At 35.2% G+C, this 25,103-nt stretch overlaps 1 protein-coding gene across 1 annotated transcript in view; it reads right to left on the reverse strand.

Moving 5' to 3' along the window:
• Positions 1 to 24,376, reverse strand: part of LOC128992943 (ankycorbin-like) — a 31,680-nt gene extending 7,304 nt beyond the window's left edge. The window contains 15 exon segments of the mRNA XM_054416689.1: positions 1,144 to 1,294; positions 2,858 to 3,030; positions 4,180 to 4,464; positions 5,440 to 5,528; positions 7,416 to 7,453; positions 7,938 to 9,724; positions 10,308 to 10,582; positions 10,990 to 11,155; positions 11,807 to 11,932; positions 13,414 to 13,503; positions 13,744 to 13,910; positions 16,201 to 16,321; positions 20,612 to 20,692; positions 21,712 to 21,885; positions 23,756 to 24,376. Of these exon segments, the coding sequence (XP_054272664.1) occupies positions 1,144 to 1,294; positions 2,858 to 3,030; positions 4,180 to 4,464; positions 5,440 to 5,528; positions 7,416 to 7,453; positions 7,938 to 9,724; positions 10,308 to 10,582; positions 10,990 to 11,155; positions 11,807 to 11,932; positions 13,414 to 13,503; positions 13,744 to 13,910; positions 16,201 to 16,321; positions 20,612 to 20,692; positions 21,712 to 21,885; positions 23,756 to 24,154 (4,122 nt within the window). The 5' untranslated portion in view covers positions 24,155 to 24,376.
• Positions 24,377 to 25,103: the final 727 nt, after the last annotated feature.

Genomic DNA, 25,103 nt, shown 5'->3' on the forward strand with positions numbered 1-25,103 from the left:
ACAGACGAGGAAGAATCAGCGACACCAATTTTGAAAAACAACTTCTTTTAAAGTTTAATAATAGACATATAAAGTAAATTTTGTTGTAGTAATGAATGTTTTTACATTACATGTAATGTAAATGTGACGATGTTTAATTAATATTTCATTAAAACACGATAATTAGTAACCAAGATGTGTCATTATTTCATTACATATGAAATCCTTTAAAACAACCGTCCAACAAACAGCTATCTTCTACAAATGTTGAAAACTAACTTTATTTTCTATCAGTTAGTTTTTCAACTAACTATTAACTTCTATCAGTTACTTTTTAAACCAACTAACTAGTAACTTCTATCAGTTAATTTTTATGGGACTAACTTCTAACTTCTAACTAGTTAGAAATTTTGACTAACTTTCCCAACTATGTTAGCTAGTATGGTATAATATGTTTTAAGTTTCTATTCCTGAAATACACTAAATTCTAATTATATATTTTTTTCAAGGAAAGAATCTAGGCAAGGATTTTTAATTGTAGAAAAGGAGGATAGCAGCTAGCTTACCTTGAAGAAGTGTATGTACGCCATATATACAACTCAATATTTCGTCCCCTGAGGGACTTTGTCAAGTGTAGAGAAATTATTAGGCTTAATAGACCTCTATACTCGGCAAAGTCCCTCAGGGGACGAACTATTGAGTTGTATATATGGCCTACATACACTTCTTCAAGGTAAGCTAGCTGCTATCCTCCTTTTTCTACAATTCTCAATTGTAATTAAGTTCAGCATATTCAATACCAACCCAAACCTGTCAATAATTCAATTGCATTGATCCAGGACCTAAGCTCTTATGACATAGCTTGGGACAATATTTAAATATTAAACCTTATTTATGCTTAGGTACCAATTTTTTGTTTGTAATAAAAAAAACCACAACTTTACATATTAAGTCTAGATGCTCAAAAAATCTCTATTGTATGTTTTGGCAAGACCTACGATAACACACTTAACATACAACATTCTGTTTGCTCTTTTGTAGTTATCAATAAACGATTAATCAGTAAGAAAACAATAAAATGTATGTAATAAGGGAAAAATATCCTAAGACAATACAGTTAAGACACACACATTTAAACATGACATGGATAAGAAGAGAACTTACAGTGTTTTTTGTTTTCAAACGTCCGCTGTTTTTCTCATCTCTGAATTTTTTGAATGCAGCTTTGATTTTGTCAATATGTTGGTTGTTTTCCATGAGGCACGGGTCACACAAAGCCTCAATTTGTTCTAGCTTGGAAAGGGCTTCTTCATACCTGTTTCAAAAAACAAAAGCATTACCAAATCATTCAAGAACTATAAATATACCGGACCGGTATCAGACCTTATACAATGTAAAACTATTATTTTCATATTTTACATTTCAGCTTAAACTTTGTTGCCGGACCACAAACAATTGGTGAAAACAATGAATTGGTTTTGGTTGACTTTGAAAGGTGGCAGAAATAAGTTAATAAAACCACAGTTGCAAGAGTATGAGTGTTGAGTATTTAGTACGGTATGTGAAATAAATATTAAGGGCTCTGTCTTAATTTTTCTTCCTATGAAATGGGTCAGTCTCAGTAGTAAACAATATTAATCTCAATCGTAGATTATATATACTTCCAATTAGATTTGTCATCCTTGTGAATCAGACTTAGGTAATCCATTAAGGTATGATTAATTATTTAAGTCAGATTAAGGCACGAATATTTCTTTATGGTTTATATTGATTGTGTTTTTTTTAGCAAATTTATATTATATTATATTTAATTTATATTATATTTTAGCTTATTTCCTATTTGGGAAATTCGCTATTACCTTTATTACCGTAGGTCTCATGGTAAGACCTAGACCTAGACTGATTTGCTTTTTCGTTTTGAGGTCCCCAGAGGCCAAAAACACCATCCGTTCAAATTCATATACCTATATATATATGTGTCCGTTAGCGCAATAACTCAAGCAAAAATGATCAGATTTTTGAAAAATTTGGTACAAACGTGTAAACCTACGTTTATTTGAATGAGTTTGCAAACCAGCATATAATCGAACAATGGGAACGGGGGTTTGTGGTGGGTTTTATGGGGTAAAAATTGATTTTTCCCATTTTTGACCCTAAAAACACAACATTTTATAATTTCTCTCCAAACCATTTTGAAGAGCTTAAAAAAATAAATATTTTTCTATATCAAAGCGTTGCTGTACACCCAACAGTTACGGAAATAATTAAAAAGTAATAAATTTAAAATTTCCATGTTACTCTTATGGAAAATAAATAAACAAACTGTTGTAGTTTGCTTGTTTATGGATATATTTTAACCAAATTTGGATATTGTCTTCATTTAATAATAAGTTATCAACATTGTAATAAAAAAACACACCTTAATATGTTCCCTGTAGCAGCAAACCTAATTACTCACTAAAATTAATGTTATTTAAATGGAAATAAATCTGACAATTTTAAGGGAATATTTTAGTAGTAATCCAGCCAGGCAAATGGAAATTCGCTTAGTCTGCAGGTTTGCTGCGGCGGGGGTATTTATGTTTACTATCTTGTCTGATTCTGTCTAGTAATAAAAACAAAGAGTAAAGTCATGTGGAACATTCAATCCACCCTCAGACAAGACTATTTAATTCTCATCAACTTTCAAGATTACAATATTTAGGCATACACAAATGATGAATTGAACACTGTGATTTAATCCAATTCTAAATCGATCCACACCACTTGCACTCAATAGCTGTATCCAACAAGGCTTGTGCCTAAAGAAAAATGCCTTGGTGGACTATGGAATAACAAGTTCTATTTGTAAAAACAAATTGAAAGTGGTTCAACTCACAGATTCTTCCAATGTATCGTGTCCTGTTGCAGCTTCTTTATGTCCATGATGTGTTGAGCAATCAAAGTTTCCTTTTCAAATTCTATTCTTTTCTTCGCTTTGTTGGTTTCATGCAGTTGTCTGATCAGCTGTTGTGTACTCGGGTCGGGTTTGTGCTCTTTTTCAACATTTATCTGTAACAGTTGGTGAATTGTTTTACATTTGAATGAAACGCAAATATGACACTGCTACAGTTTGACGAGACCCGATTGTCATGACGCAAACTGGAACAAATTAGTGAACTATTTGAAACTAGTTCTACCCATTTAGTTGTATGGACCTTAAATTCCAGTTAACATCCTCCTAGGTATTTTAAATGCAGGTTTCTTTTCACAGTCATAACTTGATAACGGTTTGACGGATTTTAATGTTTGAGGTGTCAAATTAAAGGTATTTTCACGTAGATGTGCAAATACGTCTCAGAATATTAAGAAAGGGCATCACTTAAGTACAGTTAAGGGCTAAAGTTTGGGAGCGGTGGCGCTATCTGTTGACATTAGATCAATCCATCAAACTCCATTCCCTTTGTTTACCACTAAACATATGGACGTAGTTTGAAACGCACAGATCTATAAGTACGACGTTGGCACTGGAACCCAACAGCACATGTAAAAAACAAATAATGCAATGAAAAAATATAATTTTTTTCAACATAATATTTTTTACATTTCTATAATCAGTCATAGAAATTACTTTAGAGTGACTCTATGATTGAGTTTTTACTGTATATGTTTTTTGTTCTTCATTATTTTATTACAAGTTGCAGTTTTGCTCGATTTTGAGCAACAGGCTATCTAGTTTTATATGAATTATATTTTAATGATGAAATTCTGAATTTAGTCATGACCAGCACCAACCCTTCATCTTTATTATTTGGCTGAACAGGATCTTTATATTATCGTTGGACAGCAAAAAGGGCAAAACGAGAGATGGTTTGGCTTGATTTGGAGAAAAACTACTGAAGCAACGTCTGGCGGCCGTGTGAAAAATCCCACCTTAAAGGGTTGATTGACTCACTGTGCAAATTACATGACATTATCACAAGTTGTTTTTACCAAGTGGCTTTTAAAAGGCAGTGACGTCTTTGCCACACATATTTTACTCGCATGTTTTTATATGGGAATGAAATGTCTAGTTTTATATATGGCCAAAGGTATTAAGTTACTCAATAATACTAACCATAAATTTACTATCAACGATTACAAAGACAACCTATATTTTTGGTGAAAGGGAATATAAATTTAGTTACGATCGTCTGCATCAACAGACCCACAGTCACTCACCCTTGTCACATCCCGTAAGTGTTTCAGTTCGATCTCTGCGTTTGTGAGTCGTTGCTTCAGCATGTTCAACTCGTCCAGAGTTGTAGAGTATTTGGAGCTCAGGCGAGACAGCTCATCTTGCAGAATTACTATTTTGTCATCCCTCACTACAATACTTTGATTTGCATCAGCCAAGTCGTATTGGATTCTGTCATTTTGTTCCTTAAGTTTGGCCGCCGTCTCTTCTAGTTTCGTTTTCTCCTCGGTCGTTTGTTTAAGGTGGTCTTTCAGCATGCTATGATGACTCTGTAAAACAAATCAGCGGCAAATTAGAGTGTTTGAGGGTTGCATTTTTACTCTGTATGTAGAAGGGATGTCTGGAAATGAGCTCCAGTTCCGGCATGCGTTCTTTAACTCATTATTATTGTAGCTATTTTCCAACTTCTTAGCTTACAACGATATGAGGGAATATTAACAAACCCATCAAGTATGACTAAATTTCTGTGATAAGATTTGTGAGATGCAAGGGGGTCAATCCTTAGTAAGCCAATAATAATCCTTAATAAGACAAGTTGATGGTCTGCATGGATAAAAGTGTTTTGTCATGGAAAATATGCGCAAGGGGTGGGAGGAGTTTTCTGATATTGGTAAAAACGTTCATGATGTTTTGCACAGCAGTGGTCGTTCATCAGTTTCATTTCAGTCAATAACCAAGGTTAGCAACGGGGATCTTGGTACTGTATAACTAAATAAGATGTCTAAATTAATAGGGAACATCTCTAAGACACCAAGGTCAACGGTAAACTTTGGTAGTCTTAAACAAGCTTAGGTACAAACTGATAGACACACCTGCTGCTGGCTTCATGGTTGCAAAGTGTTCAGCTTTCTACGAAGTCACTAAGCTCTATACACACACTTTTTACTTTAGTACACTTTTCTACATGCACATCCGTCAACTAGGAACAACTTCAATAGGAATTGGCTCCAATAAAAAATGTAATTGCAGAACCTGAATAGCAGTAGCGATAATTTCGCCTCACATTGGTTAGTGCAACAAGACATCGTAGGTAAAAAGTGGTAACAGTCTAGAATAGTAGTGAAAAGTGAGGGAAGTAATTATCGTGGAGATAGTGCAAGATTAGTAGCTTGTTTGGATTTGAATAAAGCTTTTTGGAAACCTTAATTTTGGGACAACACTTGAACATTCTTGAATCTTAAGTTTTTTATAATGAATATGTAATTTTTTTTACAGAAAAGATCAAGCAACTAACTAGACATTACCTTCAAAATATAAGAATGAGAAGGAGTGGCGTCCGACTGTGAGATACTGGCAGAACCTGAGTCTGAACTGGTACTCGCATCTTCATTACCTGCAAAATACATACAGTCATAACTAAAATACTACATACTGTGTTAAAAGCAAACATTCATACTATGTTTAGCATTTTTTTAGTACAAGATTAAATAAAATAGAGTAACTTTTCTTTGTAATCAGCCATTTAATTCCAGAAGATATATGTCAAGTAGGTGGACTAACTTGAATTAATGTAGCCTAACAAATAGTTTTTCGTGGGTACCAATGCATTTACATAAATATATACTGTCTAAATAAATCTCATTCTCACACTAGCATTCACACTATGTTTACTTAGTACTAACATTTCATACTATAATCAATAAGGTACATTCAATAGAATTTACATTTACACTGTAATGATTAATTTTGTGCAAGTTAGGAGGCCTACTTGATCGTTCTCATAATTTTTTTAAATATCGAAAACTGATAAAAAAAAAACAATTGAAGCAGTACACTTAGGAATTTATTTTCTATGCAAAATTGTTAAAACTTGTTATAATTTGTTATTTTTTAAATATTTTTACTAAGTTAAAACATTGTGCGTTAACTTGCTTAGGCGGGTCAGCTGTTCAATGCAAAGTATTACATTAAGTAGTAGTTTTGTAGTAGCCCAAATCTATATATCTAATTCCGTAAGCCCAAAATTTTACAATGAAATTGTGAGGTAACGGGAGGTCGTAGAAAGCTGGGAGAGGTCTCATTTTAAAGGTCTGGGCATGAAATTTTGGGGAAAATTATTCATTTTTCTTAATTATGCACCAAAAGGTTGTTACGGAATAAAATAATTCACATTAAAATAGCATGGGAATCTAGGTCATGTCTGCTTTGTTTACTTTAAAACATATGGTTTAACTTTATTTAAAACATATGGTAATATCATTAATATATGTAATATGTACTGTATGTATATTAACCCTGCAGAGAGGTTGAACATACCTATCGACTATATCAATTCAATTACACTATCTGGAATGCCACCACAAAAATTAGTTTTAATAGTTGTTTCAATATTGATGTTCATAAGAAATATGAATCTAGGGTCTGGATTAGTTAATGGAGTACTATTGGTTGTGTTAGGTATGTCTGAAAAAGGTGTAAAGTTAGTAGTAATTACTGAAGTAAGCAAAGGGAACATATTTTTCATGCCAAAAATAATAACTTATAATATGGTATGTAATAACTATTATACATATTATAATATTAAAAATGTTAAACGATAATCAAGGTAGGGTGATCCATGAGACTAATAATTTGTATAAAATAATTACTAGATATATACATAGGGGCTATTGCCCCTACAAGCCACTAGTGAATACTAAGCTAAATCAATTACACACTGTTTACAAACAACTTTAAAAAGTAAGATATCAGATAAATAAGCATATAGCAGCAAAGTTATAGACTAAACAAATAAACTGTACTCCGTTCACAAAATTTAGGCGCTTTGAGGGGAAGCGATTCCATCTCTCCACCTCACTCTAACTTTGAAACAACAGCCAACAGATGATCACTTGATATATAGATTAATATAAAAAAAGTTATGGGGGAATCCAGGAAACCTTCTCCTTTAACTGCCTAAATTTTGTAAAAGGGCGATAGTTTCTTTATTGGGATGTAATTACAATTTTAAATAGTTTTAATACTATGTAATGTTTACTGGACTTGGAAATAAGTGTAAAATAAAACCGATTTTACACTTATTTCCAAGTCCAGTAAACATTACATAGTATTGCAGCTACAAACATTAACACTATTAACAGAAAATAGTTTTTCAAACAAATTATAAGAATATTACTATAAATAAACTTTAATTATTATTTAATACTGGGACAGTCAAATTATATTTTGATTGACCTGATGATTTATTCAGGTAATTAGGCCTAAGGTTTGAATTTCATACCTTCTCTCTCGCCTTTTTCTTCGTCTGAATCCTTTTTCCTAGAACAAGAAAACCCTTTTATGAACTTAACGTAATAACAAAATTTAGTTCAAAACTTGTTTAAATCTTGAGTTATCTTTGTTGGTTGAGAGAACTATCCAACAGATACAACTATTGGTTATGGTATAATTTGAAACTCTAAAACACTGCAAAGGTTTTATAGGTTTAGTGTAATTAAACATTAGGAAACATTTTGAGCTAATTTAATTAATAAACTCAACTGATTTTAATAATCCGTGAATTATCTTAAGTACATAACTACTAGATTCTCCAAAAGCTGGCAAGCACAGATGTTAAAGAAGTACTACCACTACCAAACATTTTAACTGTTCCAAATATTTTTAAAAAACAAATTTCTAGCTCTGTTTTACACAGTTGTTTAGAGGGTGTATAAATGAAATTGAGTGGAGGAGGTAAAATTAAGAATTTATTAAAATTCTTATTTATATAAATATGTCCAAACTGACTTTGGCAAATACTTACATGCCACTGTTGGCAGAAGCATGTTGATTGTGAATCACTGTGTCTTGACGAGAGAAACCTCCTTCTTTTCCTGTGCTGACCCAAAACGGAGGATCCTCATCAGAATCTTCACTGTCCACAATTGCATCTCTCATTGCACCAAACTTCTTACGTTTGTGATGCAGCGATCTTTCACTCCAATCTGAATCACTTTCTGATTTTTCACATAAAAGACGTTCTTTACCGTCAGAGTTGACTTTCTTTGTTGGTTCTTCATATTTCATCCTCTCCATGTACAATGATATCGATCGTCCAACAGCTTTTCTCTTAGACTCATGACTGTCACTTTTCTTAGTGTATGTAGTATCAGACAACTCTTTTCTCAGTTTCTTTACTCGCATAGGACGTTTGGGACTTGCATCAGTTTTCTTGGTATTTTCAGAGAGAGTTTTGCTTGATTGAGCTGAATCAGGATAGTTTTTCCCTTCATTTGGCCTCTCGGGCATACTTGATACAGTAAGGGTTCGTTTCCAATCCATTATTCCATTATTGCTTTCACCCCTTGAACCTTTCCCTCTTTTACATCGAGGCGGGAGCTCCAAACTATTGTAGAACTTATGTCTGTTCTCGTGAGAATACATTTTGTTCCTAGAACAGGTAGAATTACTTCTCGGTTTTGAGGACTTTTTATTTTCCAAATACTTCTGAGACTTTGGTGGAAGTTTATTTTCAGGTCTAGAATCACATCCAGCCTCCAAACTCGGGTGATCCGGTTTTGTTTGACACCTATTCTTTGGATAATTTTCCCCATCGTAGTTTACACCACCATCCAAAGACTTTTCCAAAGTAGAATACTTCAGGCTCAACACATCTACAGTGTTGGACTTTTTCATATGGTGGTGGTTTTCTCCAGTTGCACTAGACAAGCTACTAATCTTTACATAGCTCTTGTTTAGTCGCTGAGACCTAGACTGTTCTTTCTGCGTCAGTGAAAGACCTGTCTTGGATATAGCTCCTCTTTTAGGTTCCAGCATATCACAGCTTAGACTAGGATTCAGGTTAGATTTGGCGTAATGCCTCCCCTCCAGAACTTTGTTCAACAACTCTTCCTTTATTTTCTGTTCCTCAGCCAATTCCCTGAGAGCTTCATCATAACACTGCAGCTGCTCATCAATACTCCTTGCGTCCAAACAAGTCACGTCTGACTTGGCAGGCTTGCTTAGAACATCCACGCTTTTACTCCAGTTGTAGGAAGACACTGACACCGACTTATTTCTGGAGTGATGGTGAGTTGGTTTTTTCGCTTCATCAAGTAACTCCAACGAGTGTGATTCTTGGAAGACATTCCGCTTCACCACCGTTCCCACAGGCGATTCTTCTTCCAGGCTGTCTAGCGACTGGGTAAATACGTCATTTGTGCTCTCTTCAGTTTCCAAAGAGTAAACTCCGCTGAACTGTTCACTATCGAGCTTATCACAAGACTGGGAACTTTCTATCTCACTGTACTTGGAACCACAATCATCAAGGTTATCTAGTGACTGAGATTCTCTCACAAACCTTTTAGTTTCTTTTTGTGATTTATTCACAAATTTCAAGTCCGTAATGACAGTTAAATTGTCCATAACGTTGGCATTTTCTTCTTTGGTGTTATCAAGAACATCAGTTTGTCCCGTGTCATGTACTGCAGCATTTGTGATAGTAAGATGAGTGCTTGACTTTTCTACTGGACTTGGAATATTTGCTGTTTCCCATATTTCATCTGAACACTTCATTGTTCCATCTCTTCCTAATGTTCCATCAGGGGATATCTAAAAACAAAACAGGCAAATATCAGTGAAAAGTCATAGGCATCATAAACATAGGTTTGCTTTGACCAAAACTTAGTTTTCTTTGTACCAGGGATAACTAATTTATAAAATCACTCTTTTATAGGGTTTACTATAATTTTAATGTGCATATAGGGTTTGAACGATGCATTTTCCTCAAGTGGGGGAGTGAGTCTAGTAGAAGGTCTCCGGTTTATATCTCGCTGATCACCAATGGATTTAATCAGAGTGATAATGTTACAACCCTCTAGCCCAAGCCAGAAGTAATGTGTATGTGTACAAGGTTCTGGGCTAGAGCCAATGTCCTAGAATGTGAGGTTGGGACAAAAATAGAAAAAAATACAACGACCAAGGTTTTTTGTGTGCAATTTTCTTCAAACATCTCTGCTTCTACAACACATAAAATATAAGCAGTTTTGATTAAACCTTCTTGTTTCGTAACACCCTATCACAACATACCTCAATTTTTGTATTTATACTTAGATTAGAAATCAATTCTGCACTAAAATGGCCGAAGACAAAAATGATTATTGCAGTTGAAAGCAACTCAGATGAGCATACACACCATTATATCACTGTCGGTCAGATCTAGGGACGGAGTGCGCTCCAGTGTTATCCTACTCCGGCGGTCTGGCGTGATGATGAGCTCCGGGATTTGTGGAGGAAGGGAAGGGTCTGGGGTGAGAACCAGCTCGGGCAGTGGGAGGAAGGACTCCAGGGAGGAGTCTGGAAAGTCTGGAGGTGGAGGCAGGCTGCGGTCGAGTGGCAGACTATCATCACTGTCCCAGTCTGCGTCCGACTCAACTCTGATGTCGTCCATGCCATCCTCCATGTTCATGACTGTAACATATCATCAAATTAACAGGAATGTTTGAACAAAAAACCCTTTGTAAAGCCGATCTATTTTCAAAAACATTATAGCTAATTTACCTTTTTGCCTTTTGCTCTTGATGTTCTAATGTAGTCACTGTGAAGACAAAGGAAACTAGCAGACAAAAGGTCACAAGATTTGACACCAGATCTTTAGTGCAAATTTCTTAACCAGATCTTTAGTGAACATTTCTTAATACATGCTAAGAAAAACATTAAAAATATCAAGGGGCGGTTAGATTTGATTGATTGATTGATTGATTCTGTAGGGGCGGACCTTGTCCTGTTGCACGTCAGCCACTGATGGGCTTTTTGCGCTCCCCACATGGTACTTCAGAGTCCGTCAAACCTGAGTTGCTTAATGCGGTTAGACTTACTGTTGACTGCTGGTGGAATAAAAGAGTGATCAAACGCTTCCAAGTCGTCACCCATACTATTTCCATTAATGTTCGTATTGCCATTTCCATTTCCATTTCCATTCTCAACAAAACTATTTCGATGCGATTCCAGAGTTCCTAGGGCCATTAAGCTGCGGCGTCTTACCTGAAAATAAGTATTTCTTTCATATCTGTGGGGTAAAAAATATTATATACTTTACAGAAATATCTAATGAAATAAAAAAAATAAAACACAGCAATAAAACACTAGCATGCAAAATAGGCCTATCGGTTCAATAGACTGATAATTTATCGTGACTGAAATACAAAAAAATTAAAATTTAATATTTAAGTATGAGATTGCCTGCCAAATCAAAAAGTTAATGCTTCAGGTTTTGAGTGTGCTCTGAATTTAATAAGTTCAACTTTTTTTTTAAACATTAACCAAAAATATATTAACTTAGACAGTTCAAAAGAGAGAACCTAACATTTTTCTATATTCAAAAAAATAAATTTTCACTTAACCAAAGTTTAGCTGGAATTTGTAAAGCCATGGAAAATGAACTTGCAAAACTGCTGGGAGTTTCTTTTTCAGTTCCTGTAAATATTCTTTACAAGAAGAGGCCTTTTTTAGGTCTTGCTTCCTGAAAAAATACTATTTACTAACACCAAAAGATTGAAATAAAGTAAGAATAACTCAATCAAAAAAACGAATTAGCCCAACCAAAGCCAAGCCGAAAAATCACATCTATTACAGAAATGATGAGTGTAAGGTAAAACAAACATAACTGAATGTGGACGCAACATCTAGACATACCGGTACCTGCGTCTCATCTATCATCCCAGCTTGTATGATCTCCCAACTGCGAGGGGGGTTGAGGGGAGGGGGGGTGATGCAGGAGCGGGGGGAATCTTGCGGTTCCTCCTCCGCAACCAGCGAAGTCTGCAACCGTTACGGCAAAGCTACTAGCCAACCACCATAACAGCGAGTGTAAGAGAGCAGTTAGTTTGTATGCGACACTATTGGATCAAGAGCCTTTGCATTTCATAATTCAAAACATATGTATATCACATTGGCCTTTATTAGGGTGAACAATGTAAGCATAAATTCATCAACTGTGAAAAACCAATTAGAAAATTTTGATTCAGTAAGGCGTTACATATACACGCATATAAACATGTATTTCGATATTTTAAAGTTAAAAAAATTGCTGTTACATGATTGATTGACCAAATCGTTCTTACAAAAGCACCCAATGGAGTTTTTGCCTTGTTGGGTGTGACTGATTGGTGTTGTTTCCCTCGTTGGAGATTTAAGCTTGATCTACACTCACTACACAAGAAAGGACATGGGAAGGAAAAGGACAGGAAAGTTTCTGGTGAATGCTTTCTCCTAAGATTCTGGGACATAACACCCAGCGAAGCTACTTGCGACACTAAGTCACTCCTAGAAACAATTGAATGCTCAAAAGAGCAGTCAATCGACATTTTCTTGTCAAGGGGTTTTTTTCACTGTCTGTCGTAATGGTTCTCATGGGCTGCCCTACGCAGGTAAGGAAAGGGAAAGGATCCAGACAAAACTTTCAGGTTGGACACAAAGGACGCTCAGTCAGAAATTGTTCAGCGAGCTACAAGGGCAACCTCACAATAGAAATTATACATGGCAGTTGCCATTCCTAGTCCCGTTTAGTATAGCCTCAGTGCCAGACTTTGTGTGGTTCTTGTCCTTGCTTTCCGTCTATCATCCGTTTCGATTCCTGTCTAGTGAAGCCCAAGTCTTCAGTGAATTGTCTTTAGTCTGATGCAGCACTCTCAAGTTGAGATTTTGCCTCAGGTAGAAGCTCTAAATAGTATTTTTGCCTCATATCAAAACACTCAATTTTGTTGCTGCCTACTAATTCTGACAAAATGTATTTATTCATTTTTATTCATTGCTTTTCACAATTATTACATTGTGTTGCATTATTCTAGATGTAGTAGGTTTCAGTAAGATAAAACTTTAAATTAGTGTCGTTTCCTAATAATATCCTTGTGTTAACAGAGGTGAAGTGGTTGGCTCTGCTATTGGTCCAAACAGAATTTAAATTATAAAATTTGGTCTACAGATGGTTTTTTTAAGTCCTTACAATTTTTTTATTAACCAATTCACATTGGGAGAGCAAAAGATAATATCCCAACTCAACTTTATGAAACTTTACATTAGGCTTAATCCTAAGACTAATAACCAAAATAATTTTGAATACAAATTGCCAAAAAAAACTGGTATAACTTTATTGGTGTCTAAAATAATAGAAATGCCTATTAATATATATAATAGAAATTACATTTCTTTTAAATTTAACTTTGCAGGGCAATTATGAAGATGCATTTTTACCTGATACTACTAAACTTATTGATTATGAGTTTATCAAAATTTAAACTTACATATGTTGGAGATTTAACCGTTTGAGATTCCCCACAATCGTCTTCAGGGTCTACTTCATCTTGAATCTCTACAGGTTCAGTCATCGGGACCTATATAAATAATTTGTCAAAAATGAATTGTGTAACTAAGTTTCAAACATCATTGCATCTGCAATACTTCCTAATGTCAAACTCTATTGTTAGATACAACAGAAACGCATTTTGTTGGGGTGGATTTTTTTACAGCAAATAGTTTTAGTATTGAGCACACTTTAAATAGGTAAAATGGACAAAGAAAACATACAAGGAGGAACTTGTGACTGATCAGATTGTAACCAGTTTCATACTTACTTGGGATGGATCCTCGACAGTCTCCGTGGTATTGTGGTCAGAGCTGTGTACCTCTTTGTCTTCCACAACCACAATAGTAGAAGGACCAGAGGAGCTGCCAGGAATCTTCAGCTCCAATGAAAGCTGTTCATGACCACCTATCATTGAATAGTCTTCTGCAGTCCATCCTGAAGCATTCACCTCATTTTACAAACATCAACATTTGAGTATACAATATTTTTAATTGTCGTGCAGTAAGGTGTTATCTTATGTAGAAGGGGCAAACTGAGGCCCTAGATGCTTCATACATAGTTGATGATTTTTAGGCAACATGTCATTCTCAAAATAAGTTCCTGATATTGTAAAAAAAAAGAAAAGAGAGGAGTTGGGAAAATGCACAATTTTAATAGGTGAGAATAACAAGATTAATAAAAGTTAAAGGACTACCATATGTAATTGATATAACCAGTGAACAAGTATTGTATTTTAAATAAAGTCGTTGGTAAGGGTGTGAGCCTTAAATTCAGCCTTAAAGTAAGTTTTTTCTCCATAAAGATAACATGGGAGGTATTTACTTGAAAACTTATTATTTTACTAAAATATATGACACATGCAGCTAGAAAATGGCTGAACCGCCTCCCTTCTAAGGCTATTACTGTATTTTATTTTCGACTAATAAATAACACTATGAATTTGAGGTTAAGGGTGTAGCATAAAGCACAAGGGCCTAGGTATTAAGGATTTTTTGAGAGGATGGCAGGCTATAGTTGTAAAGTTTTGTGTTTCCTGTGCCAGTTTGGACTCTTTCCCCTTCAGGTAAGCCTGCTATCCTCTCAAAAAATCCTAAATAACACTATGAATTTGTTTTCTAAAATATATCAGATTATTTCATATGTTATTTTGAGCCGCACAGGTTCACAAGTTTCAAATTGGGCTATCTTCTCAACATTACGTAAGCTAATTTCCGATATTCTCCATTTTCTTAACTAAGACTTCCAACCTTAAAATCGCAGGCATAAAACATAGAATACGAAGGAACAATTTATTTTTGTGGTGGTATAAACAAATCTCTAGCACCAACAGTGCTTACAAACTGAAGTCCTCCACGTGAGCCTCTATCTGCTCTCTTCTTCTCTGCTTGTCCTCTTCTCCGTAGCTCTCCACGTGGGCCACCATCGCCACCGTCCACTGTCTTCTTTACTGCTCGTACTCTTCCCCGTAGCTCTCCACGTGGGCCACTGTCGCCGCCGTCCGCTCTGTTCTTTTCTGCTCGAACTCTACTCCGTAGCTCTCCACGTAGGCCACCGTCTGCTCTCTTCTTCTCTGCATGTCCTGTTCTCCGTAGCTCTCCACGTGGGCCACCATCGCCGCCGTCCGCGCTCTTTTTTTCTACACGTACTCTTCTCCGTAGCTCTCCACGTGGGCCACCGCCGCCGCTGCCCGCTCTCTTCTTTTCTGCTCGTACTCTTCTCCGTAGCTCTCCATGTGGGCCACCATCGCTGCCGTCCGCTCTTTTCTTTTCTGCTCGTACTCTTATCCGTAGCTCTCCTCGTGGGCCACCGTCGCTGCCATCCGCTCTCTTCTTTTCTGCTCGCACTCTTCTTCGTAGCTCTCCACGTGGGCCACCGCCGCTGTCCGCTCTCTTCTTTTCTGCTCGTACTCTTCTCCATAGCTCTTTACGTGGGCCACCATCCGCTTTCTTCTCTGCACGTACTTTTCTACTCCACCCGCCCTCTTCTACTCCACCCGCATTTTTCCTTGTAGCTCACTCTCAACTTACTACAGCTTACATTCTACCACCACGGTTTTAAATGCACCTAATTGTTCCTTGTTGTTATTTTGAATTAATTACTTTACATTTGCTTAGCAACAGACTTGAATTTACATTACCATAGGTACTGTTTGTAAACTTTATATTAAAGAGGATGTTGTCTAATAAAAAAAGAATCTAGTGAAATGTTGTTGCTATATAAACATTTTTATAATTGTATTGAAATATTTAAAAAATTAAAAAAGATTAAAAATAGTTCTTTTATAACAGTTTGATAACACATTCATTATAGACTGGGACGGTGGTGTCGTCCTGTAATCCAGCTACTAGGAGGTCACGAATTATGGGTATTTATAGAAATGCACTGTGGATGCGATACTCCCTGGTGTGGATTAACGTCCGCACTAGCCAAGGCAAAATGTGGTTCGGATTCCACTATAAACTGTAGGTCCCTTAGTTGCCATTAGCTATATGGGCTATTAATTAACAGCTGTGTCTAAGGAATATGTAACAAGACTACAAGATCGCGCCACTCATCCTACACTCATCTCCATTCATACTTGGCTTAAAATACCTACTTATCCAAGTATCTGGTTACTGGTAGTTTGATAGAAGATGAATGGCAACAAATTATATACTTGTTAATATTTTAACATTAAAAAGTTGAAAATTATCCATATACTCTTGCTAAATATTACTGTAGTTACCGTTGTTGTCACAAGCGTCAAGAGAAGCCCCGTACTTCAACAGCAGTGACACAATGGATGACTGTCCAACACGGGCCGCTAGCATGAGAGGTGTGCGGTTTTCAGCATCAACAACATTTACCTGCAATATCGTTTGTGGGTTAAAATAAATCTATACTATAATATGAGTAACTAACGTTTGCGCTCAATTATTTCAAAAACGGCTCCTATGAATTCCTCCAAATTGTTAGAAATGTCTTAGTTTTAGGCTAAAAACAATATCCATGCTAGGCTCTGTTCTGGGAAAATTATTTTTTTCTTTAAAAACTAAAAATGAAATTATAATATTTTTAACATTAGTAGTATGGACTGTCAAGTATCTATGGCAGTTTTACGAAAATGTAAACAATTGAATTGTAACATATGCTTGTAAAAAATTATCTACAGTACAGTAGCAAACTACAAAATACAGTACAAAGGAAAAAGGACATTTCTATGAATGCTATTGAGCATTGATTATATAATAAATTTGGGGTGTATAATGTATTACTAACCAAAGGGATAATTACGACTGTTCAAAAACGTAACTGCAAAACATCTAATATTTAACTAAAAGTCTAGAGGAAAGGCCAAGGACGTTTTGTAGTTTTCGACAATGTGCCCCCGGAATTGATGCGTTGTTCCACAATCCCGTAATTAGTTGCGACGTTCCGCGATCCCAGTGGCTAACGCAATAACGGCCAAAAAATGTTATGCATCTCATGAGTTTTGATATTGAAGTTTAATGTAGCAATTTTCAATATAGATTGCTTGTCTACATGAAAAAGTTTGTTAGGTAAATTAAGAATGAGTGAATTTCGACCGAAAAGGAATTGACTTTACAGCTTAATTAATCATAGCAAAACTGAAAATATTTGAAGGCTTAAAGGTTTTATTTTTGTAACCTCTTCTTAAACAAATCAAACTCCTCGAGCAATGCTCTGTCCCCTGGTACTAAATAATAAATCAAAAATCGGACAAAAAAATAAATTCATTTAAACAAATTTGAGAACAATATTTGAATACAATTTTTTCCTCCTTTTTTTTCATTTGATAAGAAATATTTTTGAGTTAGGCTACATTTAAAGTTAGCCTACATATTGTAGTTGTGTTATCTGTTTTCTGTGTGTCTATTGTGAGAACTCAAAACTTACTGAACCTAGAGGGTTGAAATTTTACACAAATAGGCTATGGATTACTAGCAGAGTACACGTCCTTCGTACGGGGTTGGCATATAAGTTTAAAATGCTTATTGCAGTTATAATACCCAAGCTTTGCGTTTGCAATGGGGGAGGACAAAGTTTGATAAAATTTGCTTCTTTAAATTGACGGTATACTAATGGTAAACTTGTAACTAATGGTAAAAACACATCTACCATAGCCAAAATGTTCTACCACTTCACCTAAACAATAAATAAAAAGAAACAATTACGAATTCACAAATAATCACAAATTATTCATGACATTAAAAACATAAACATAACTGTAAACAGTCCTTTTTTGACAGTTCTCATTGCGTATCACAGTTTTTTGTTGCTGCTTAGTTCAATCATAGACAAATAGAATAAATATAGACCGTCAGCTGTGCTGCGGTTAGCATAAGTTCTGGCGTCCGCCGCTAGGTTTGCCGTGTAGTTACGGCGCATACCGCTGCAGCGTCAGCTGGTCACATACGGCTCCTGCGCTCCTCGTCTGCAGCGGTGTGCACACCGCTAACACACGGCATTAACTACACGGCAAACCTAGCGGTGGGCGCCGAAACCTTCCTTTGACAGTCTATATTTATTCTATTTGTCTATGGTTCAATTCACCTTTTTACATCAATGCTAAAAAATTTTTGTGCTGCACCCTGTTGGTAAATTGTATAACTTTTTAATGCTTTTGTATATCATAGAACCAAATTTTTTAGTTGGAACAGCTGACTAAATTCTTTAATCTATTACTTATTTAATACGCAAGCAGGTTTTTTGTGACAATTACTCCTCCGAAACTACTGAACCGATTGACATGTTTTTGGTGTCATTGGAAAGAGCGTAACGTGAAGTTGTGCAGGAAACTTTCTTTTTAGGGAAATAATTAGAGAGTGAGGCCCTGGGGCCCTTTAAAGTTTCGTATTTCTCCATAAGATTAACATGGGAAACAATCATTGTTTTGAAACTTCAGCTGTTGTCAGAAATTAAATATTAATAATTGGTCTCCATGGAAGCATGAGAAAATTCACGACGTTTACATTTGCTTTAACATTTAAATGTAAACAACCAGAACTGTCAAATGCCTATTTCACAATTTCAGACAGCTGATAAAAAAAAAAAAAAAACAGCTATGTGGTAGGTTTATTTAATCTTAAACTTTATGATAGATTATTTATTATAAATCTATTTCAATGATTAGGAAACAGATTTTTCCCGTTGCGAAGCAAAAATTAAAAGTGAGAAGAAGAACATATGTTAATTGTAAACAGTCAATGTGTAAATTATCTATGTTGTATTAAAAATGTGTATAGTTTTTTGGTTTGTGTTTAATGATATATAATTTATTAATTATTGAATTTGTATTTTAAGGATTTGGCATGAGTATGCCTATGATAAATAACACCATTTCAGGGTTCTGCCAGTTTTTGCCTAACTCTGTTCTGTAGAGTTTAAAGTCCTACACCTTAAATTTTGGTCTACAAATTGGCTAAATAACTTAGGTATTGTACATTATAAAAGCTGACAGCCTTTTTACGTTGACTTAAACTGTAAGCTTACCTTTTCCTGTTCATAGGCAGTTAGAAAGTTAAAAATTAACCCTTTAAACTTAAACTGGAATAGGACTGTTATGTAAATTGTGAGTATTTCCATTAGTTTATAAACTTTTAGTTGACTCTTTTAAAATCATCGGAAATTATGACTGTTATTAGTTTTTAAACAAGTCATTCGTTTATATGTAACTCCTGTACTTTGCAATTGCTCGATTTCGAGCAACATGTACACTAGTTCCCTTTAAATATGAATACTCATAAGGATAACATGGGGAACTGCAGAGCCACTGGGGCGGAGCCCGAAAGGATTTTTGAGATAAGAATATGCCTATATGTTAATCAGGAATGTGAGCTATCATCATGCCAAATTTCAGCCCAATCCGTCCAGTGGTTTATGCGTGATTGAACTTCAAACAAACAAACAAACAAACAAATAAACAAACACACAAACTTTCACATTTATAATATTAGTAAGAAGATAAGATGAAGACCGGCTAACACAAAGGATTATTCAGTATTTACATCTTTAAATTTCAGCATAAATCTATAATGGCCTTGAGCTTCTGGGTATTTGGGTTTTCTTTTACAAACACAATTTGCTCTATTTACATTTATTTTCTTAGTTTCATTTTGATAAAATTACTGATTTGTTCCGCCACACAGGTGGTTTAGTTTAACCAAATATAACTTTAAATACCCCCACCGTAGTAAACCTGCAGAATAAGCAAATTTCCATTTGCCTGATTTAATTTTCAATTAAATAGATTTCAATAACATTAGGCTTAACGAACGAGTACATCTGGGTTTGCTGCTACAAGGCGGGTAATAAAGTGTGTTTTTTAACATTAATAACTTAACTTAGTATAAAATAAATAGATCTGCCAAGTTTGATAAAAATATATCTATAAGCAAGCAAACTACAACAGTTTACTTATTCTCCATAAGAATAAAATGGGAATTTTAAATTTTTTGAATTTTCCCCGTAACCAATAATCATTAATCATACAAAAACACTTCAATATACCACATTAATTGTTTTTAAGCTATTCAAAATGGTCTAGAGAGAAAAATTGGGAAATTTTATGTTTTTAAGGGCCAAAAACGAGAAAAACCAACTTTTACCCCATAAAACCCTATTCCCATGGTCCAATCATACTGGTTCACAAACTTGTTCGAATAAACATAGGTACAAAATTTAATTGAAATCGGATCATTTTTGCTTGAGTTATCGTGCTAACGGACACATATATTTATGAACTTGAACAGTGGTGTTTTTGGCCAATGGGGACATCAAAACGAAAAAGGAAATTGGTCCGGGACCAGGTCTTACCATGAGACCTACAGTAATAGCTTATTCCCTCAAAAGAGATACAATTGATTTTTTTATACCAACAAATTGGGTGTGTAACTGATTACTGCAGAGTATTTGTTGAACCACAGGGGTAGTTGAGTTGTCATAGTTCTTGCCTCGTGATCAGAAGGCTTCCAGTTTGATCCTGAGAGACGTCAAGATATTTTTAGTGATTCGATCTTTCTAATTGGTTTAATAAATTATCCTGGCCTAAGAACCAGATAGTCTTAGTCAGTAACAAAGCTGTCATTTCATTTGCAAACACTCATCATAAAAATCTAATCTAAACTACACAGTACCTGGGCACCAGCTTGTAGCAATAGTTCCACAAGGTCTCTGTGCTCTTGCTCCGTAGCAATGTGAAGTGCCATCTCACCTGCCTGAAAGTTAATTATGAAGTTTAGATAAACAATGAATTATAAGAATACCAATTGTTGTTGACGTACACATACCTATTATAACTAATTAATATCAGTTAACTTCCCCAGACCAGCATTAAATAAAGAGTGGGAGAAAAATTCAAAAATGTACATCCAGACGGATGAGTGATTTTGAATACGTCAATATTTTGTGAATTAAAAATAAGTTGAAGACTTACCAAGTAGTGCAATTTTTTGGTAAGCCAAACTAGCAATATAAATTACAATCAGTTTGTAAGTTTGTTATGTTTTACTATAGACCTATCTTGTGTACGCAATTGATTTGGTTATTTTAAGAAACATTTTTCGCTATAAAAGAAAAAAATTAAAAATAAATTTTTATATTGAACAGAAATGTCTGTCACCTACTTTTTTGTACCAGTGGACAAATGCAAAAGAACTACTTCATTTTGGTACTACACTACATTCTACCTTGGCCACATTCAAACAAACAAATTGTAACAGCTTCAAATAGCATTGTACAGGTATTATATATTTGATGTATTTTATTAATGTTTAGTACATAAGTGTAGGTTATTAATTTTGCAAATCTATCCATCTATACTTCATTATTTTTGTGGCTTGTTAACTGCATAACAGATTTTTTATAGTTAAATGAATTAAAAAATCAAGAAGTGTAGGCCCTACTCAGGATGAACATAAACTTTTTCATTTAAATTTTCGTGAGCAAAGTCACGACGGGTTTGCTAGTATATATTTGTATAGGTAGTTTCAAAAGGTATTTCATTTTTGTAAGTTTTAATTATGGTTTAGACAAGATTCAGGTTATCATTATTCGAACGAGAGGAAGTGCGCCTACACTTTAGTATTTGTCCTACACTCATCCGAATGAAAAATATCGATGTAGATTATTCGATATATAGATTGATATATTCATTCGAATGAGTGTAGGACAGATACCGGTGTGCAGCCGGAAGTGCTACGTATAGGTATGTACTTTATGGGTGAATAATACTTACGTTGTTTGCACTGTTACAATTAGCACCATGTTTGAGCAGCAGGGACATTATGTTGAAAAACCCCTGTCTGGCAGTGATGTGAAGAGCAGTGTTTCCATTGTTGTCAACACAAGAAATGTTGACACCACTGTCAACCATCAGACCTACACATTCTTTGACACCACAGTCTACAGCCTGAAAGAAAGCAAGAATTGAAGAAATTATATTGGACTGTTGGGTAATATAACTTAAGTATTTTAGTATTGACGAGAGACTAAAAAGACTGTTTGTAATGAGTTCCAGTAGGTCTAAGGCTGCGGGCACACTTTGTGAATTATTCGCCGAGACAAAATACAAAAACGGATAACATTAAATAAAATGAAGACAGCCACACTAAGTGCCATGCGATCTTCAACCACCTGAGACAGCAGACAGAAAATCACGTCTGTAAGGGTTTTAAGGTTGCGACGACAAATATGCTCCTCATATCATCTTCCGGCTCCAGCCACACTCGGCAGCAAGTCACACACTCAGTTCCTGCACTGTATAGCTTATTCAATTTTAGTTTGACAGTGGTACTGTGCAGTTAGTTAGAAATTATGTTATTTTACAGATAACATATGTTCGTTAAAGAAATAAGCGTTCATCTATGAGATTTAACCCTCATTAGGATTACATGTAGGCTTCTGGTGCAATAGGAATCCGAAACCTCTCTGAAGAATCTTTTTTTCTTAATGTCACCTCCAATTTAAAGGAGCTCGTTAAAAGTCATCCTAAAAAATCCTACAAAAATAATTTGTAATTTGACAATATGTAGCCTATTCCCTTAGCAATGTTGTAAGCAGGGTTGCCCCCTTAGGTAAGGGAAAAATCGGGACATAGCCCCTCTCCAACCAGATTAACATAGGCTTAAATACGGGCATAAGGAACCAAAATCAGGACTGTCCCAGCAGAATCGGGAGGGGTGGCAACCCTGGTTGTAAAAGTGCAATAATGGCAATGTTTTAAGGGTAGGCCTATGCACCCAAAATTTGCTTGACTCTTCCTTTTTATACTTATGCAATAAAATAGCAACAGGTACTCTTGTATGTCAATTTTCTAAATGTATTTTGTAATTCTTATGTCACTAGTTCAATAGATGGGCCGTTTCCTTAATAATTGAGCTTTTAACTTAACGTGTACTTATCATGGCTTAAGTTACATAGGTTTAAAAGGGCTCGTTGTTCCTTACCAAGCAGCTGGTCGTATTTAATAACAAAGCTAAATGACAAGGCACATTATTCTACCTGTCCATCACACGTGGCTCAAAATATACCTTAGCAGTGTTGCCTTTTCAAAAAATTTATGTTAAGTGGGCTATTTATATGCTAGTAGCAAGGTTTTACTTTTAACTCTATTAAGTATGCACCATGGTGGTTGCCGTCAAACAAATCTACTCAAAACTGCAGAGAGGAGATGTAGGCCTACCTTAGCTTTGGTTGAGTTAAAAGTCGTTAAGTTAGCCTAATAAACTACATAAATGAAAAAAAAATGTGAAAAGGGTAAAAAACAATTACTTATCATAGCCTACGGTAGGCCTGCTCAATACATGGAGCACTGAGGTAGGCCTCTACCAAATTTTGTAAACAGACAAAACAGGGCCTAACTTTAACTAATAGGTATTTGGTTAAAAACTCTGATTTCCAATGGGACATAGTATTGTGTTAACTTATACAACTTAAGTTTGATCTTAATACCTAGTCTAGCAGATTGTCATAATAGGCCAAACAATGATAATTTAAGTTAATCCTGTTTAAATGAGACGCCTTTTCTGCAGAATCTTTAAGCGTACGTCATTGCTTGATTCATTTGAATTTTTCTTATAAAATCCCAAAACGCACTTAAAACTAGTGAGATTGAGAGGATGTGTTTTTACCTCAAAAGCCAATCATAATATAGTCCAATATATATTCAGAACAGGCTACTCTTAACTTTTAGTCAAAATAGGCCTAAATGTGGTCAAAATCAGCTAAATGACACAACTTACAACTAACTTAACTGGGTTATTAAAAACTATTATACTCACCTTTAAAAATGGTGTCATTCCATCACTATCACTAATATCAGAGATAGCCTTATTATTGAGTAGGAAGCAAACCACATTTGTATGTCCCTGAGCCGCAGCTAAATGAAGAGGAGTCCTATTATATTCATCAACAGCATTTATGTCAATTTTCTTTAGATGAATTTTCACCTTCTCCAAATTACCTTGCCAAGCTGCCTTGTGTAATTTTGTCATAGATTTATCCTTTCCACTAAAATCAACTTCGTACCCATATCCTGACTGCAATCCCACAATATGTTCATCTTCACTGGGCACTTTTTGACCTAAAGGATTTGTTATCTCTACACATATATTGCTGCTGACTGTCCTATCTTTCCTGTCCTCTCTTTTTCCTTTAACAAAATTGATTACTTTCTTCATTATAACTAAAACTAAACCACAACTACTCTGGACTGCTTCAACAAATACTGTTTGGTCTAATTCCTTGAGAAAATCAATACATCCTATCCTACTCAGTGCATGAGTGCAACACCAGGCAGCAGGCGGGTGTTAACCTAAACACACTGCTATTAAAAACATGACAACAATTAACCAAACGATGTATTTTGTATCATTCATTAGATGAAGGAAGATGTAAATTGGCTATACTCACGTTACAGTCTACTTTAGTTTACATGATACCAATTTCTTGAGAGCAGAGCACTGGTTTGTTTTGTTTATACGCTGTGCCGCGCGCGCCGTTGCCGTTTTGGTGACAAGTAAACAATAGTTTTGTGGTTTTGTCTGCTAGACTCAAAAGTCAATTTACAGTCATCTGGGTACAAGTGGGGCAACATATGAACACAAAATTTGCTTTGGTTTAGTTATGTATAGCTAAACAGTGAGCTAAACTATGTAATGTTGAAAGTTTAAACTTAACATACTAGTTTGCTCTGCCCGTGCTTCGCAATGGGATGAGAATACAGATCAGAGTAATAAAGCGGTTCTTTAAATCTACTGTAAAAAGTGTTGAAAAAACTTCCGTCATTGATTATAGGAAGCAAATCTCAATTGTATCGTTCTGCTTACTTGAACGAATATTCACCACACGCTGAATAAAACATGTGATTGGAATTTCTTCCGTTTGTTTTGATTTTCTGTTTATATTTCGTCACCTGCATGGCAACCCATAAAGGCCCATGTTATTTTTTTTAATTTCAAATTCATTTTTTGTGCTAATTTTTGAGCCTATTTTAATTTATAAACGTATTTTACCAAAGTTTATATTCCTAATTAATTGCTTCGTTTAGAATTTTGACATGAAGAGGTGGTAAGTCTGTAAGATAGTTTGAGAGTTTGATTCACGATTTCCTCTTCAATAGCAGCTGGC

The sequence above is a fragment of the Macrosteles quadrilineatus genome, unplaced genomic scaffold (genome assembly GCF_028750875.1).
Source record: "Macrosteles quadrilineatus isolate MER2022 unplaced genomic scaffold, UCM_ALF_1.0 Scaffold_4__1_contigs__length_99947679, whole genome shotgun sequence".
In the NCBI taxonomy this organism is placed as follows: domain Eukaryota; kingdom Metazoa; phylum Arthropoda; class Insecta; order Hemiptera; family Cicadellidae; genus Macrosteles; species Macrosteles quadrilineatus.